This window comes from Nematolebias whitei, chromosome 2 (assembly GCF_014905685.2).
Source record: "Nematolebias whitei isolate Nwh7 chromosome 2, NemWhi1, whole genome shotgun sequence".
Classification (NCBI taxonomy): domain Eukaryota; kingdom Metazoa; phylum Chordata; class Actinopteri; order Cyprinodontiformes; family Rivulidae; genus Nematolebias; species Nematolebias whitei.
The window spans coordinates 29,618,675-29,637,581 of NC_056499.1; the positions used below are offsets into that span (position 1 = coordinate 29,618,675).

General features: G+C 38.9%; 1 protein-coding gene across 1 annotated transcript in view; it reads right to left on the reverse strand.

The window, feature by feature from the left end:
• Positions 1 to 2,302: 2,302 nt before the first annotated feature.
• rhpn2 (rhophilin, Rho GTPase binding protein 2) overlaps positions 2,303 to 18,907 on the reverse strand; it is a 37,195-nt gene continuing 20,590 nt past the window's right edge. The window contains exons 5-15 of the mRNA XM_037697620.1: positions 18,206 to 18,283; positions 17,612 to 17,736; positions 17,052 to 17,218; positions 14,256 to 14,443; positions 13,959 to 14,115; positions 10,587 to 10,706; positions 10,216 to 10,410; positions 9,769 to 9,845; positions 5,604 to 5,750; positions 4,359 to 4,514; positions 2,303 to 3,377 (exon numbers count right to left, since the gene is read on the reverse strand). Of these exons, the coding sequence (XP_037553548.1) occupies positions 3,114 to 3,377; positions 4,359 to 4,514; positions 5,604 to 5,750; positions 9,769 to 9,845; positions 10,216 to 10,410; positions 10,587 to 10,706; positions 13,959 to 14,115; positions 14,256 to 14,443; positions 17,052 to 17,218; positions 17,612 to 17,736; positions 18,206 to 18,283 (1,674 nt within the window). The 3' untranslated portion in view covers positions 2,303 to 3,113. The remainder of the gene's footprint in view (positions 3,378 to 4,358; positions 4,515 to 5,603; positions 5,751 to 9,768; positions 9,846 to 10,215; positions 10,411 to 10,586; positions 10,707 to 13,958; positions 14,116 to 14,255; positions 14,444 to 17,051; positions 17,219 to 17,611; positions 17,737 to 18,205; positions 18,284 to 18,907) is intronic.

Sequence of the window (18,907 nt, forward strand, 5' to 3'; positions counted from 1 at the left end):
GCCACAGCCCTTGTTTCTAGACGCTGGACTACATTCGGCAACCTCAATACAAAAGCAGTGTTGATTGGTTAGGCTTCTCAAAATTAGCCAATCAGAGGCCGTTTTGATTTCCCTAGCAACGAGGCATCTGCCTGGCAACAGCGCGTCCGGCAGGGGGCGGTTGCGTCCTACTTATTAAAACGAACTAGATGTATCTAATACCAAAGGCCAACATGTCTGGCCCTCAAAAATTATGTTTAAATAGTTTAATTCAAAAAACGTTCAATACAAAAACAAATAAAAATAGTTTAAAAAAATTAAATAAAAAATTAATTTAATTAAATTTAATTATGACTAATTTTGTACAAAGCGTTTATTAGGTTGTGTAATGTAAAGCAGAGCACTACGTCTGTAGCATCTTAGCTAGCACATCTGTACTGCATGTCGCTAGCTTGGTGCTACTTCCTGTTGTGCCATTAACTCTATTTAATCGTGTTTACTTTTGTAGGTAGTTGTTTAACAACCCATTAAAATACACCAGAATACAGGAAATGGCATCTACTTTATTCAAAATTTTCTGGGGGAGACCCCCCACCAGGGTCCCCCCACACCCATTATGAATGTTGCTGATGCCACTCAGTGTTGCCAGGTGTACGATAATTATCGTACGTGTACGTCAATTTTGCCCTCTGTACGATCAGTAATCCGAAAAAATGCCAAATATACGATAATTTGACCATTCCATGAATGTGTGGTTGTAATCGGTTGTCAGCATCTCACAACCGTTTGTTGGGGTTTTTTTGTGAACCCTGAAGGCATCTGGGTCTGCAAACAGATGCTCGATTGGCTGGAATTTCCAGCCAATCGTGCTTTTGTTAATGTGACCGACGAGTGACGTGGTTGTGTTTGCCTCAGAACAACGGCCATGATTGGATGAATAGTCCGCTGCGCCCGCCCCATGAGTGAGGAAAAGAAAAGAAGAAACAGAGCCGGTCTGGAAGCGGACCCATCACTACTATAGTGTATCAATAGATTTATTTTGGTTATGACAAGTGTACGATAATTTCCCTCAAAATACAATAATTTTATGTCTCTAGTACAATAATCCTACATTTCTCACCTGGCAACACTGATGCCACTGGCCACTACGTTGTTCAAGCCAATAGCCACTGTCAGCACTGGGGGCTAAACACCCCTGAAGGTCAGACTCTAGAATCGCCCCTGTGACTGAATGAAGTTAGAGGGTCAAGTGTAATCACGTGTTTCTGTTCGGTCTGTGTGATGGATTAAGAGGTCATGTGGTACCAGGCAGACCTGGAGAAAGAGCTAAAAACACCATCTTGGTGTATTGACTCAGCGTGGGCTGTGGGCAGACTTCATTCCTGGCATTTTCTACCTGCTTGGCATTTTTAACCTCGTACAGACAAAACCAGGCAAACTAATTAAATTAATCTTTTTTTTATTATTTATGTGTACATATATGACAAAAGTAATAGCTATGCAGCACAAAGTGCAAAAAAAGGCCAGCCTGAAAGATTTATAAGTCACCACAACCCCTTTTGTGCACACCGAGGCATTTAGAAACACTAGGCACTGTGGCATGGACAAAAAGTAGTACTGTGTGTATCCGCTGCACAGGTACACACACTTTTAGCATAACATGAAGCAACCGCTGTACACTAGAACAGGTTTTCCTTACGATTTAAGATAAATGGCACCTACAGCACATCATGTAAACAAAGACGGTGCAGAATGTGGCATTTTCTCAGTGTGTTTAAAAACATTTACAATTAAAAAAAATGTCATGTAGTAGTACACAAGTTAACCAAAGGATACATTCCTCCAAAAGACCGAGAAGTCCACCGTGTAACAATTTATAGCTTGAACTAGCACTAAAATCTCAATCTTACAAGTATATATTTGTTTTTTTTTATTAAATAATTTGATTATCAAATGAATGCAAGTATCTACTTTGTAGATAACATAATCAAACACTGCAAAGTGTCAAGAAAACGTGAGAAGTGTTTACCATTAAGACGAGGAGAAATCTTGCTGTGGGCTATGATCAAAGTCCAAGTGTGCTGCATGAAGCTCATCAGTGTGCCCACATTTTTCCCTTCTAGTGTAAAATCTTTTTTTTTTACTACATTGTGATGAACATTAACAGCAACTCCAACAAAAGTGGGTAACACGAGTCAGAAAGGTACATTGCAACATGTGGAACGAGGGATTGGATGGTACATCAAAACAAAAATACAAATATTTCCATTTATACAGTGCCCCAAATGGCATGGCACGATTATAACCCTCAAAGACTGACTGACAAATACACAAACACATAAACAAGGTACACACATCAGATTTAGCAGCTCATAGGATATTGCATTCTACAACTCTTCCTAGGAAAATAAAATTTAAAAAAAGTTCACAGCACGGTTTGCTTTTCCCTCAATCACTATCATTTTTGCAAGAACATTTATTAAAAAGTAAATTTTATTTAGAAATCATACGACTTTCTAACCCCGGCAACAAACATTGTGACGTTGACGGAGTCCTTCATTTGTACAGTATAAAACATATGCACGAAGCGCAGTGACACACTGACCTCACTGCAATAAAACCACCTCGTTGCAGTTAAGACAGTGACTTTCACAACTTTATTTACTTTTCTTAACTTGACTGGAGTGTTCCTTACAAAAAATAAAAAAAAAAGCAGAGATTTGTGACTGACAGGTGTAAAATGATAACTGGTATTTGCAGTTGTACTGTGCTGTACACATACTGGAATGATGCAGAAGGAGCTCTAGCTTCTTTCTTGATGTTCAGTTCAGCTTTCCTAAACTACAGAACTGTCCTTGGATGGTGCCCGTGTAACAGCGCAGGCACCAGCGTGCAGTATTTGGTCCAGTGATTTTTAGTTTTTATTTAATTGTTTTGTTTAATAGCAGCTGGTAACAGTTATGTTGGTGAAACACAAGCAGCAGTACAAACAGTACTGCTGATCTTCTTGTGGAAACACCAACAGACACCAACAGTGTACTACAGCAGGTCCAGTATGGCTACAGCAAAGTACTGTACACAAGCTGTACATACACTGCACATTATCTGCAGACAGCAGGAAGGCTGCGGTCAGCTCAGTGGCCGCCGTCGATGTTGTAGGTGCTGGAGCTGGGGAAGGTGGGAATGGGTTTGTTCCAGGGCAGAGCACCAGACTGACCCACTGTCGGCAGGCTCAGGGTGCTGGCACTCTTAGTCTTGTTCTTTAGGCCCCAGCTCAGAAATGATGACTTCTTGGTTACTTTGCGGGATTTCGGATGCTTTTCTTCATCATCATAAGCCAGGCAAATCATGGAATAGGTTTTAGGCAAGTTTCCAGAAAAGGTGGCACTCTTGGTTGGCTGGGTGGAAACAGAAAATACTTTATTAGTCTTGCACTGCTTCACTGATTAACCAATCTAAAAAAAGCATTTGCTTCTTGTCATTAGGTTATTAATTAACAAATATTTTACACACATTACGGTTATGAAACAACTAAAATCTGACTAATGTATCAATTTCTAATCCAAAGAATGTACAGCTGCATAAATCAAAATATGTGGTTATCATAGAAATAGTGCATTTCTATTATATTGCTTTTTTGACAGAATATAAAAGTTCATGCTCAATAATCCAGTTAAAAAAATCCAACAATGTTCAGTCAGGTCATCTGGATGGTTTCTTTTTTGTTTGTTTTTGTTGAGACGTTTTGTCCCTCATCCAAAGGACTTCATCAGTTAGTCCCACAAGCAGCACACTCCCACAGTGGACCAACCTGTTTGCTGGTGATAAAATGGTTTCTGGGGCCAGCAAACTGGTTGGTCCACTAAGGGAGTGTGCTGCTTGTGGGACTAAGTTTGTTGTGGCTCCTTGAACTGATGAAGTCCTTTGAATGAAGGATGAAATGTCTCAACAAAAACAAAAAAGAAAGAAACCATCCAGATGACCTGACTGAACTTTGTTGGATTTTTTAACTGGATTATTGAACATGAACTGAACTTTGATGTTGTGAACCACTTTGACTATGACTGCCTCAGAGGAGTCAGTGGGGGAGCAGGCAGGCCCCAGAAACCATCTCATCACCAGCAAACTGGTTCGTCCACTATGGGAGTGGGAGTGTGCTACTTATGGGACTAAGTTTGTTGTTGCTCCTCGGACTGATGAAGTCCTTTGGATGAAAGATGAACCCCCCCCCCCCCCCCCCCCCCCCCCCCAAAGACCACCCCCCCCCCCCCCCCCCACGGCAAAAAAAACCCATCCAGATGACCTGACTGAATGTTGTTAGGTTTTTATAGAATACTTAATTTTTATTTAAAGAAACTTTTCACAGTGACAGAACATACCAATGAAGGGCTGCTGGCCATCAGGCTCACCACCTGGATTTCTATCCCGTCTTCATCGACATCTTTCAGAAGTTGTAACATTTCACCCACTCCCATCCATTTGCAGTCCTTTTGACCCACACCAACAATATAGTCACCCTCTCTTAGACCAACACCCTATAAAAGATAAGTGAAAGAAAACATGTTGGAGAGGAAAATAAATGACGCAATATTAGACACTATGTATTTTCAGCTGGTGTTTTATCAGAACAACAGTCAAGTTGAATTTCTTATTTCCTACTCTAAGGGTAGGTACTTTCTTAAAGCAGAAAAACTTAAAGAGAGTATTTGCACCAGGGCACATTATTTCTGATGGGGTCTATGTTTACAGACAGGCTTTCAGCTTCTTTTGTCTGAGAACTCAATTTTTATTTAATCAAGCAGGTCAATAATCTTTTTTTTTTTTATCCCTCTGTTCTAAATAAAAATCTTGTTGAATGCAATTTAACAAGGTTACAAAAGGTTTGGCCTATTTGAGCTTATGCAATTGCATCATGTAAGGCCTAATAAGAGTCTGCTCTTTGTTGGCACATTTCAGTGAGCCATAAAGGACCAGAGAACATAAATGCTCCTTAATTCTTAATGTTATTAACTAAACATAGTAGCAGAAAAGGGAATTGCCTTCCAACATTTTTTAGGTTTGCTCCTATGTAACTTATGGAGACTGTTTAAAGTTAAACAAAAAAATTGGTAAGTCTTTTTATACGGAGACTATTTTCTGATTATCAGCTGGTCTGACATTTCAAATAGATTTTAATGTTCATAATTCACTGTCCGTTATTTAAAGTTTTTCTAAAAGTTAATATCAGGCAACCTTAGCAGTAATTTTTGTTCCAGTCAGAGCAAAAGAAGAGTATTGCCACTGAGACAGAGCTTTAAAACTGTTTTATTTGTTTTAGTATTTTTAACAATAAATGTAAAAATCCCCTGTGACAAACGGCCCGATTATGATATGTTGATTCATTCAGAGGATAATAAATTAGGGCTATTCAAACAATTTGGTGTCTTAAATAACTGAATTGTTAGAGGAACAAAAAATAAATATATAAATGTAGTTGTGGAAGAAAACAGAAGGAAATAAGGTGATTACACTATACTGGCGTATGAAAACCAAAACTTATCTGTGATATATCCTGATGCATGCCATCTGTGATATAGTTAAACGTCCTCAGTAAAGTCAAAGTTAAACAATACAATTTTACTCACTGCAGCGGGACAGGACGGGTCCAATGAAACCACCTGGACAGGAGCGTCTCCTTTCAGATTAAAACCTTCGTCTCTATCTACTGGAAATATCCGTACTGTCCTTGGGGGTGTCCACTTCTGTTTGGCTGAGAAGACTGACAGAGGGCCCTGAGTGGACAAATCGTGAAGAAACATGGGTTAATGGGCTACGTTGTATTTTAATGAGTGTGAAGCTGTGGTTGTCATTGAATGAAGGAGTGCTGATCTGCTGGCGGTGCACTTCTGAGACTGAGGCATTTCCAACTTTATGAATGTGTTTAATAACATAATTACATATTACACAGAGGAACTCTGGGGCTTGGTAGAATTTAGAGACTTGTTCCATCACTAGTTGATGTTCAGAAACAAGTCGCTGGACATCAATGGAGTGTTTCACTCATGGTGTAGGGGAATATGATATATTAGGACAACATATAAGGACAAGGCCATCCCACACAGCTGACATGGCTCAGCTCAGAAGAACTGTGAGGTACCCTATTGTTGTTTGATCAGTGTGATCTCAAAAACATGCTGCCACCCAATTCTTCTATTGGTGACGTCTATCAGCAGCGCCAAGCTATCATTGTTCTACAATTGTTCTCCTAATTCTACACTCCCACCATCCACATTCACTGCTCGTCTCAATGAGCCCAACCTCTGGTTTTCTAACAATTTTCTGCATATCATAAGTGATAAAACCGAACTCATCCTTGATGGTACCAAAAACACTCTTTCCAAATCTGAATGTCTTCTCCTCTCACTCAACTCTCTGCTTTCCCCCTCCCCTCAGATAAAGAGTCTGGATGTCATCCTCGACAGCTCACTTTCCTTCACGTCCCACATCAATAATGTCCCTTGATATGTTTATTTCCACCTTCGTAACATTAACCATATCCGTCCTTCTGTCACACCTCATTACACTGCCATCCTTGTCCACAGTCTTGTGAAGTCCCTGATTGATTACTGTAATTCCCTTCTTATGGCCGCCCCAATAAATCCCTTCACAAGCTACAGATGGTTCAGAACTCTGCTGCTCATGTCATCACTCAAACCCCCTCCTATATTAACATCACTGCCGTCCTGCAGCAGCTTCACTGGCTCCCGGTTAAATCTCGCATCATCTTCAAAATTCTTCTTTACACTTTTAACTCCATCCACAATCTTGCTCCATCATATCTATCTGAGCTGCACTTCTCCATCTCCTCCTGCTCCCTCAGATCCGTCTCTTCCCTCCACCTCTCTGAACCTTCAGCCCGCCTCACCACCATGGGGAGAAGGGCATTAAGCCGCTTCGTTCCTCAACTCTGGAACTCACTGCTCTCTGACCTACACAACATTACTGCTCTCGCAGTTCCTAACTGGTTTGAAAACCCATTGTTTTAAATCCATCTTATCCATATCCATCACTATCCATCTTAATTTACTCAGGTGCTCTTTCGATTTTAATGTTCCATTTTATTGCATAACGCTTTTGTTACCCTATTTTTTTCTACTGCATGTTCTTTTTTTTTTACTGTACAGTGTCCTTGACTGCTATGTAAATGGACTGTACTTCTATGTAATGCCTTTCTATCTTATCAAGATACTCAAAGCTGTTTACACTACAATATGTGCCCTCCTTTACCCATTCATACAGCTCTCTACTATATCTTTACAAAGACTAATCAGTACATTATCACATTCATACAGCGATAGGACACACATTGGAGGATATGAGGGGTTCAGTGTCTTGCCCATGGACACTTCAGCATGTGACTGCTGGTGGATTCAAACCCCCAAATCTTGCATTGGAGAATGACTTCTCGAACAACTCGGCCATAACCACTCATTGTGACAATGTGAATGTGCCGCCCTCTGTATGGACATTTGTGATGGTCTGCATCCTCGACCTGAGAAATCACCCTACGTGACTTGCTCTGAATATGATGATTTGACACAGTTTTCTTCTCAGTGAGAATGGAAACGCTTCTTAGACAATTTATCAGACGTACATTATATGCGCCACATCTGTCTATGCACTTCCCAGACGTGCAGTCACTGACACATTTACATCTAAGAAATTTTGCAGTTTACAGTGTGGTGAGGTTGTTTTGATTGATTTTGATTTGGGGCAGCTGTGGCTAAGTGGTTAGAGCATCGTCCTCCAATGTGAGAATTGGGGTTTAGTTCCACCAGCAGTCACATGCCTAAGTGTCGTTGGGCAAGACACGGAATCCCTCATTGCCTCCAATGTGTGTCCCATCGTTGTATGAATGTGATAAAGCACTGATTACCCTTTGTAGAGATCTAGTAGAGTGCTGTATGAATGGGTAAATGAGGGCACAGATTGTAGTGCAAAGTGCTTTGATAGAAAAGTGCTATATAAGTGCAGTCCATTTACCATTGTTTTTTAGGCTTGTTATTTGAGGTTCAATGTGGTTCAGTTTCATCATTCAGATTTAAACCATATATGGTCAAAGTCTTGAGAAAACAGGTTTAAATGCCCCCTGGGTTCTGTAAACCAAATGGAGTTATATTTTAGTGTATGTACCGGTAGGTGAGTTTTAGTATTTTGTAATTTAATACTGTCGACTGAAAAAGTTTGCATGGTAGTGCGCACAGTTCTCACTACAGATTTATGCAACATTTGCCTTGATACATTCTGATGTGCGTCTAGAACATGACGTACGCAACCTTTTTGTGCATACAGTAGTCCCTCGTTTATCACAGGGGATCCGTACCCTGAAGCCCGAAATCAAAAGTGAAGAAAACCATTATCAACTTCAATCCAGTGATCCCAACAAGACTGAAGTCAATATACCCTCAGCTGCCTTCCTGTTGAAGCTGAATCTGCTGAGAGTTAAATGATGCAGAAACCTAATAACACTAAACAAGTAAGCAAAGTTTGAATGGTTTTAAAATAGGCACCAGAACTTCTGTCAAAAGAGTAAAACCTTCATCTAACATAGATTCTGATAGTCAGACATTCAACAATTTGATTGTTTATTAATTTTGATAGAAAAATAAATAACGTATTACACATGTATAATGTGTAAATCTGATATTCATTAAAGCCCAAAAGTTCTTTTTGCACATGTGCTGCTTCATGGAGATGTTTCCTAAAGAAAAGTTCATGTTCTGTTTATGTGTTGTGAACTCTTTGTGTATGTACATTTATGCCCAGCGAGTACAGAAACATTACAATGAGCTCACATAGCTTTTACATTTGCCACTTGATGATGAAAACATCCATTAAATCACAATAATCAACCTTCTGCAACATTAAAATGCCCTGATTTATGTCCCACTGTAGTATCTATGCTGAATTAAAGTGTTCTCGTCTTCATCCCTTGAGAATAAAGTCCTGTTTCTTATACAGGTAATGAGGAACTGGGTGGGGGTTTATGACAGGACCTAATGAGGTACTTATTCTCAGAGGTTTTACTCCCTGCTGCCTGAAACACATATCTGGTTTTTGTTAGAGTAATTGTAATCTGTGCTAAATAAAAGGCACATAATACTTGAAAGGTAAAGTCTCTAAAACAAAACATTATTCCAGCTTCAGTCGTATATGGTGCCTAAGGTTCATGCGCACAAAAAATGGTTACAATAATCCAAGATTTAGGTTAAAGGTAAGAGAAAGTCCCATGTCTGTACAGGATGTCCTTAGAGATTACAGTCCAGAGAACAGACTGTATGTTTGCAATGTTAACCACAAATCCTCAGCACAAATAAAAATATAATTACTGATTATTATCCCATAACAGCAGTGCTGAACTGTAAGAAGCTCCACTCCAACAGCTGCCCTACAGTAAGCCCCAAAATGACCTAATTATAGCTGAAACCAGCACCAGCCCGCCTCTGTCCAGTGTTAGTGTTAGATTTTTATGCATTTTTCTTTTCTTTGAATGAAAGTCCAAAATGCTTTGGAAATGAACGAGCTTTGTGCTTTAATACCAAATGTTCCAAAGCTTTCAGGAGGTTCACCCGTGGTTGGTTTTATTCAGAAGAGAGTACTTTTTGGGTTTTAAATTACAAGATTCAACGCAGAAAACACAAATCCGGAGCTGCTTTACATCACTTCATGAATAAACCAACCATCAAACAAGGAAAAAAACACAAAACAAAAACAGTGATGTGAGTGGAAAGGTATTAGTAACCCACATACCAGTCTCTGGAAAAAGTCGATGACTTTCACCTTTGTTGCTGTGGGAACCTCCATTTCTGCTCTGTACTCTGTTTTAGCTAAAAAAAAAATAAAAAAAGAAGAAGATTAAAAAAAGACAATGCTGTCACTGTTTATGGTCACCACTGTAGAGAGATGAGAAGGGAGTTAACGGTGTAAACATTACATCATCTGAAGTTGGAGAGAACTGTCACTTATCACAGCTAATATAACGCAGCAGGTGTGGAAGCTTTGTGTCTGCAGTTTCCTGAGAAACAAACCTGCCACATCAACACAATGGTTTGTTGTGGTGACACTGAAGTCGTTGAGTTTTAAATTGACTATTCTTCTCCTACAACAAGGCCTCAAATAAAACTAACAATTTCTCAGACCTCCACATCCTGCGTTAAACTAAACATGGTTAACTTATCTTAAAAACACACGACTCACGGATGACATCTGGAGCTTCCATGTAGTCCGTGAACTCTTCCTCGTCTTCATAGAAACTGTACTTTTCAAGCGACAGGTGGTGGCTGGCTTTTAAAATGTCCTTCAGGGTCTCCAGCTGGTTCAAGTGTTCACATAGACCATAAATCCTCAGAGCCTCCTCTTGACCCAAGATGGCATAGCGAATGTGAGCTTTACCTGGAAAGAAGCAAAAAATAAATCAACACAGATGTAAATAATGAAAAAGCAGAGAAGCAGAAGGAGCATGAACAAGAGGGCAGGTAGAAAGTGAGACTCAAGGGGTCATCATGAAGGCTCAAATCTATTGCCAAGGCAGTCTCTTGTCTTGTTTTCCACTACGGTGCTCCTCTTACCGAAGCGCTCACGTTCATCTTTGTTCTTCAGGATGTCGACAGGCGAGCTTTCCTCAGGGAGCTCATCATACACCTGTGATAATGTCTTCTCCTGCTGGTCCTCATCATCACTGGGTCTCACTAAACACAGACAAAGAATTGTTAGTGGGAAACAGCTTTTTGTACATTGCTGTATATTTGAAACTCTGGTTAACTGACTGACATGTGATGAAATGTGCTTTTGTCTCTGAAACCTCATGCAACATCAGCCTTTATGTTTTATGTTCATGGTTTCTCCGTTTGTTGAGAAAGAAAAGGTTGTAGGTATGCGCAATTTAAATTTGAAGAAATGTTTTCTCAACTGTGATAAATATTTGAGATAATTTTAGGATTTAATTCAATTCAGTTTATTTATATAGCGCCAAGTCACAACAGAAGTCATATCAGGGCACAGAACAGAAACATTTATATACCGATACATAAAAAGTAAGTTAATAACTTTATTTATTAGAGAAGACTGCTTTGAGTTGAACTTCATTGCAAACTTTCATCTTGAACAAGCATGAAGGCGACAGTTGAAAGGAAAATCTCCCTCATGAGGAAGAAACCTTTAGCAGAACCAGGCTCAGGACATGCAGCCATATGCTTCAACCGGCTGGGTTTGGCAGGTTGAGAATCACGTTAAGATAGAAATATCTAATTAAATCTATAAATTTTAACAATTCATTTTAAGAAATAAGGTCAATTTGTCCTCCATTAGTCTAAACGTATAGCAGCATAACAAGTCTAACTATATGATTTATCAAAAAGGAAAGTCTTAAGCCCAGTCTTAAAATTGGATAATGTGTCAGCCTCACTGACAGAAACTGGAAATTGGTTCCACAAGAGAGGAGCCTGATAACTTCCTCCCATTCTGCTTTTAGAAACTCTAGGAACCATAAGCAAGCTTGCAGTCCGAGAGTGAAGTGCTCCGTTAGGAAAATATGGAACAATAAGATCTGTACCATGGAGCTAGGTTGTTGAGAGCTTTGTACGTTAGAAGTAAGATTTTGAATTCAATTCTGAACTTGACAGGGAGCCAATGGAGAGAAGTTAAAATTGGAGAGATTTGATTATGATTGAGATAGGACTGTGTGTTTGTTCCATGTCTAAGCTCATCCACATGCCAATCCTCCTAAAATGTATATTTTGGTATGTTTTTGTAATTAGCTCTCTGCAGCTCCTAATTTACAGGATTTGAAAGCTCACACATCTTCACCAGAACATTATTTAAGCTTTGATCATGCAGTTTTCCTCCCACAAGCAATACATGCATTTATATGCGTTTGTGTTAAATGTGTTCAACATAATGGTACTTCCTCCAGTTATTTAACAGTCAAAAATGGTGTACCACAAGGCTCATTCTTAGGACCCACCATCTTTACAATCTACATAGGTAATGTAGGTTAAAGCATCCTTGATGCATCCATACATTTCTATGCTGATGACACAGTTGTTTACTGTCGAGCTAAAACAGTTGCTAAGGCTTTCCAGCTTTTGCAATCCGCCTTTGACATCATCCAGGCAGATTTGTTCCACCTCAAACTTGTCCTAAATGCCGATAAAAATCAAAGGGATGCTTTTTTCAAACAGGAAGTCGGTCCCAGCAGTTCTTCCTCTGATTTTATCCTCAAATGGTGTCCCTATTGAGTTTGTTGATTTCTATAAATATTTGGGTATCTTGGTCGACGCGCATCTCTCTTAAGCTCCACGTGGAAAACCTAGTAAGGAAACTGAAAGCTAAAATGGGTTTCTTTTTTCAAAAATCGATCCTGTCTAACTCTGAATGTGACTTTCCTTCCCTCCATTGACTATGGTGACATTATTTACATAAACGATCCTACAAGAACCCTGCAGATGTTGGATGCTGTCTATCATGGTGCATTAAGATTCATAACTGGCTGTGATTATCGTACCCACCACTACACCCTGCATTCACTGGTTAACTGGACATCAACTTCACACAGACTCTCCCACTGGTACATTTTCATCTTTAAATCACTTCTTGGTCTGCTGCCTTCATACATCTCCTCCTACATGTTTCTGTGTGAGTGCAGCTACAGCGTGCACTCTCAGGACATTATTACATGCAGTGTTCCCTCAGTGCGGACTGAACTAGGCAAAAGGGCCTTCTCCTACTCTGCTCCCGTTTCCTGGAATATTTTGCAAAAAGATCTGAATCTCTCGACCTTGACCTCTCCAAGTGGCTTCAAACATCTGCTAAGTTCCTGGCAAAAACAAATGCAGACATCTTCCTATTTTTAGTTTTCTAAATCGCCTTATAATCTTGCCGTTTTTGCTACTTTTTTTTGCCATCTTATTTTAATTTGTAAAAAAAAAAAAAAAAAATCTGTATGCCTCTTTTATGATTGTCTACTGTTGTCATTGTTACCCACTGTTGTCATCATTCTTTGTTAAAATCAGGTCTCTCTTGTAAAGGAGCCATCGAGGCTCAATGGGATTAACCTGTATAAATAAAGGTTGAATGACAAAATCTGTTTACTACAGTAGTCTTCAATCAGTCCTATATCTTCCTGGAGTCCTCTCTGTTCTGTTCTGAATTGCTTCTTTCTCTGTGTTCACACAGGAATCTGTTAATGAGCTGCCAAGCTCCCATGTTTTTCTGTTCAATATTGCCCCATTGTAAAAACCTTGGCGATTCAGCGTACGGCTTCGTATGATTTGATACACGTTATTTAAATGTTATTTTCAACTTGAGCCTCTTGAAATGAACAAATAGCCACAACACAGAGAACAGAAATGGAAAACTTGAATGGACTGTGGATGCAAGCATAAATTACAACATTTCCTAATTAAAAATAACTGTGACCTATTCAACACATCAAAACTAATCACCATCAGAACAAAACCAATGCAGTTACAAAACAAGCAAATACATTCCTATCAACCTCATGAGGTTGCACATGCATGCACACACACACACAGAAAAAAACAAATCCTGCCCTTGCACCGTCTTGGTTGCTGGTTCTGTAAGAGGCTTCATCGCTGTAATCCTTCTGGGTTTTAAATCTGTTCCAACTATCTTTGTTTCTACTTTGAATTCTCTTATTGTCTTGTTTCACTCTCTATTTGCAGCAATTCCTGCACACAAACCAATCCGTGTGAGTGAGTGTGTGTGTGTGTGTGTGTGTTATGTAACAGCATTAGGGCTGGCTGAAGTTCAACCCAGCCATTTGAGACAACCAATACAGAAGCACAAACAGAACTTTCGGCGAATACTTAATTAATGTGTTTAAATGTAGGCACTCACTCAAGCCTTGCTACTCAGTTTAATCTCAGACAGCAAAGTTGTATACCTTCAGTAAGTGTTAAAAAATGTAAATGTTTTCTTACATTCATGATCCAGCAGTGCTATAGCTACAAAGTAATGAGCCATGGATCGGTAGTGGTTGGTTTTGACTACTGACATGGTGGACCAGAAGAATGGGACATTGTCTTTGACTGTCGTCTGAATCATGGACTGATGGACTTGGTCATAGACTTCTGAGACCTGACAGGAGGAGGACAAGAATGTTACTGAAGAGACATCAAAAGAACTGATCTGAACCAAATGTGACTGAGGACAGTAGCAGAAAGACCATTTTCACTTTATGATGCGAGAACAATAGGAGCATGTGTGTGGCTATTTACTTTAGCAGCCTCCTGAGCAACTTTTATCAGAGAGCAGAACTGGTTTGGGACTCCATTCAGTACGATCTTCTCAAGCAGGCACTGCTGAGCTTGAGAAAGCATCAGCCGTATCAGCATGCTGATCATTGCCGGACTCATGTCGAAGCTGGGAATGTGGGTGAACGTCTCTTTCAGGAGGTTTAAGAGACCTGAAGAAGAAAACAAGAAGTTAGTTTGGGACTAATCATCAGATCTAAAGCCCTTTTAGGCTATTTTAACTATGAGGAATTACCCTGCAAGGTGTTTCAAATATGCAAAACTGTTATTACAATTTGTTTCATTCCATTTGTTTTTGACTAAAGGCCGTACAAACATTTTTATTTATAAATAAGAATCCTTTTTTTTTTTTACATTAATAAATACAATTTAGCTAGAACAGCAAACAATAGGGACATTACTTCTAATCCGCTCACAGCTTTCATGGTTGTCATTTTTAGTTTGAGATTCTACTTGAAAATGTGCAGGAAACAGATTTCTCTCTGTGTCCAAAGTCAAGGTCAGTTCAGTCCACAGTCATAACATCCTTTAAAACAGAGTGTCTCTGTACTTGTAATGAGATCCCACATGTAGAGGAAGGAACGAGCCTCGATTGTTGATTTTTATACAATATATAAAGAAAAGTACAGTGGATGTAAAAAGCAGACTTTATGCAATTGGAAAAAAATCTCACGCGTCTCTTTTATCAGTTTTTCAACTCTCCAGAAGTTAAATCACAACTTTTTATAGATTTTTACCACTATTCATCATTAAATACTTATTCATACATTAGAGGTCAATGTGTGTGTGATTCTTAAAATGTACTTTAACTAGAGAAATTCCTGTGAAAATGCAGTGTGAATGCTTATTATAGCTTATTGAAATGCTTATTTAACAGCTGAAATGAGCTAAAAACATGCTGAAATGTAGCTGAAATGGGAGAACAAGCCTAAATTAGCAGAAGAAAGCAGAAAGAACACAATTACTGAAATAAGTTTAAATAAGTAGAAATTAGCACAAACTTTAGTAAAGTAGCTAAAAAAGCTGAAATTTGCAAAAAATAAAAATAAAAATGGCTGAAAAGTAGCTGAAAGGCAGAAAGAAGCCTAAACTAACCAAAGGAAGCAGAAAGTCCTGAAATGAGCTAAAAAAAATAAAAAAAAGTGGAATTGGCTGAAAAAAATCTAATTAGCATAAAACAGCTAAATAGTAGCTGAAAGAGCAGAAATGGCTGAAACTAGTATAATTACACAGAAATGAGCACAACAAGCTGAAATTAGCATAAAGAAGTCAATTTGGATGAAAGTAGAAGAAAATGCCATGAAAACTTGAATGTATTTGAAAACAGCCAAAATTAACTAAAAATGCTTTAAAAAAAATACAGCTGAAAAAGTAGAACAAGCTGAAATTACCAGAAGTTTACCCAATTTGGCTGAAAGAAGCAGAAATTAGGAGAAAAAACAGCTGAAAAGTAGCTACAAAGCATAGAGAAGCACAAATTACCAGAAGGAAGTGGAGAGCGCACATTTTTGATGAATTAGGCTGGAAAACGTTGAGATTTGTGCAAAAAATGTGGAATTAGCTGAAAAGGCTAAAATAAGCATAAAACAGCTAAATAGTAGCTGAAAAGCTACAAAAAGCTGAAACTTGCAGAAATAAGCTGAAAGGAGCATAACAAGCTGAAATTAGCAGAAAGAAGTTAGAAGCACAAATATGTTGTAGTTAGCAGAAAGAACGTAAAATGATCACAAAACAGCAGAAAAACTGCTGAAAGGCAGCTGAAAGAAGCTGAACCAGAACAAAATGTGAAAGGAGCAGTAAAAGATTGTAAACATATCTAAAGATTTGAAGGATGTAAAATGAGCTCAATTCATTTTCTATGAGGAAAAACAAGGCAGAAAAGGTTAAATATTTCAAAAAGCTAAAGTTGCACAAATACCAAAAGTCACAGTGGGATTGTCCTGGAAGAGCTGAATGTTTTGATATAAGATTTGTTGGAATAGCTTGAAAACTGAAGGACGAGAATTGTGCCAAAAAACGTATGGAAGAAAAATGGACCACAACCGTGTGAATGCTTCATGAACATTCACACAATTAGTATTCATGTCTTATGGAAGCAGTACATCAATCTGCATCCTGGCCAAGAACATTGTTCTTTTAGTCTTCAGGTGAAAAGTTGGCAACAGAAAGTTGTGGACAACTTAACAGAGCATCACATCACTCGTTTGTCATTAATACTCCACCACTCTTCACCGGCTTCTTCATCTAAACCTCATGGGAGCACTAAAACAACTTAAATGTAAATACAGTATCTCTTCCTATTAGCTCCAAACGTGGTTTACAGCTGGGACAATGGTCCCCTAGAACAGGACAACAGCCATCAAAGTAGCATAACTAAAGCTCTGTTCAGAGCAGTAATTATAGAGCAACACGGAGCGGACTGCCTTGTCATCATTCTGTCAAGGTCTGTCTGAACTTCCTGAAGCTCACATGACACGAAAGCCGAAGAAACGCCTTCTGCTTCATTTATCAGAGGTCAGAGGGTGGAGAGGACTCAAACTGAAAATAAAACTGTTTGCCCTGACGCCATGTTCTGAACCAGTTCCATTGTGTCATCACAGTGGTAAAGAACAATATTTTAAACTATTGGGCAAAGTTTTTAATTTGACTGTAAGCATTTCAAATGTCATTACCGTTACTGAACCATTTGTTTTGATTTGAATGGACTGACCTAAGAAATTAGCATTTTTAATTAAGAAATAATAAAAACTTTCTGCATACCTGCAGCTTTCTGAAAGGCAGAGATGGCCTCCTCCAAGCCCTCTGTTGTCTGTCGGTCACTGCGAGCACCAATCTGGGAGTAAAGGGCGGCCATGTTGAAGAGGATGCTGGCCTTTTCTAGAGACAGGTTCTGCTGGCACACCGGCATCCCAGTGAAGGAATCGTACCTGCAACAGAGACTGGCGCTGTCACCATTTACTGCAAGCTATGTATAAATACAAACTCGACGTGGCTTACAAAAAAACAAAATACCGGTATGTATTAATTTAGCTGCGCATTTACAAATTTAATAAAACCCAGGTAGATTTTGAACTAATCAGAGAAAGAAAAACTTGAATAAATGAACTTTGTGTGTATTTAACAAACAGATTGGAACATTGTTCATGTACAGTGCTGATAAGTAATCTATGCATCCTTTATGCAGACCATTGTTCTTCTGTTTATCACTTAAATTAAAATTGTTTTATATTTATAAATGGAAAAAGGCTGCAGGAAAGCAAGCATTTTATAGTTTTACAACAGTTGTGTCTTAAAAATAGCCTGTAATTAGTGATGTATACCAGGTGAAGAAGATGCCTGTCTGGCGGGTCGGGGAGAAGAATCGGTTTTCTATGAGGGGAAGATGGTTGTAGTATTTTGCGAGCAGCTCCACTCCGGCCTCTGTGCGTGATGGTGTTCTGCATGCCTGACACAAACACACACAAAAAAAGATCACAAGTGAGTGGTGTAGATGTAGATGGTGTTAAATTCATTTACAAAAGAAAATGACCCAACTCCTTTATTGTACAGTATTTATAAAAAGTGGTAAACAATAATTCCATGGCTTCAGTTTTCAAATATCAGCTTCTATTTCACATGTGTATAACCAAAGCAATCAATCAGAGAAACGGTCTGGAAAACCTTCAGTGTTTCATGTGCCACTTAAAAATAAAATACAAATGTTTTGTTTCAATCGTTGTGGGGTGAGGACAGAAATCCCACAGTGTACATCTCAGTAACTCTACTAGTCAAAGTGACACTGGCTGTAACCACAGGGCATGGAGCTGAAATAATTATAGCAACATGAGCCATCAGTTCTCAGGGCAGAGTTTGTGTGTGGTGGATCAGACAATCTTTAGAGGTGGGCGTTAAATAAAAACATTCAAACACACTACCTGCCGCACATCCATCAGGTCTGCTATCTCCTCCTCAAAACTTCTACCATCTTCATTGTAGTGCTCCTGGATGAAGTCCTGGTAAAAATCAGTGAGAAATCAATAAATAAATCGTTTTTCAGAATATTTTTGAAAATTGGTTGCGTTTTTTTGTTTTTGTTTGTTTAGCTCAACCATTTGACTCTTAACTGAACACAAGGGCTAAACTGAAACATAATGGGTAAGTTGGAGAGAAGTGGCATTCGTTTCAAAGCCAGTCAGTCAGTCAGTGTGACACCTGGCCGGTGAAAATTAAGTGTGAGCAGAGATCAGAGCCATAACACCTGAAAACATCCTGTCAACAAACCAGAAAAGGAAACGGCACACAATAAACATGCCAACAAGTCATTTACAAGAAGGCTTCCTCTCCAAGTGGCAGGTGGAGGAGAGCCAGACACAATGACCCAGATACTTAATGAAAAGAGACTCTTTTTAAATCCAAACTAAACCAATGATTATTAGTGTGGCTCATATTTATAGTGTATTTTTTTTTTAATCATAAGGGATTTTAACCTGGAACAACTTGTCCATGATTTTTAAAAAATATATACACAGTAGTCCCTTGATACTTCGCGGTTCAACTTTCATAGTCTCAATTTTTTACGGGTTTTCAACGCAAGATTGCACATGACAGGCGATGGGGAAAGACAGACCACCCCCCCC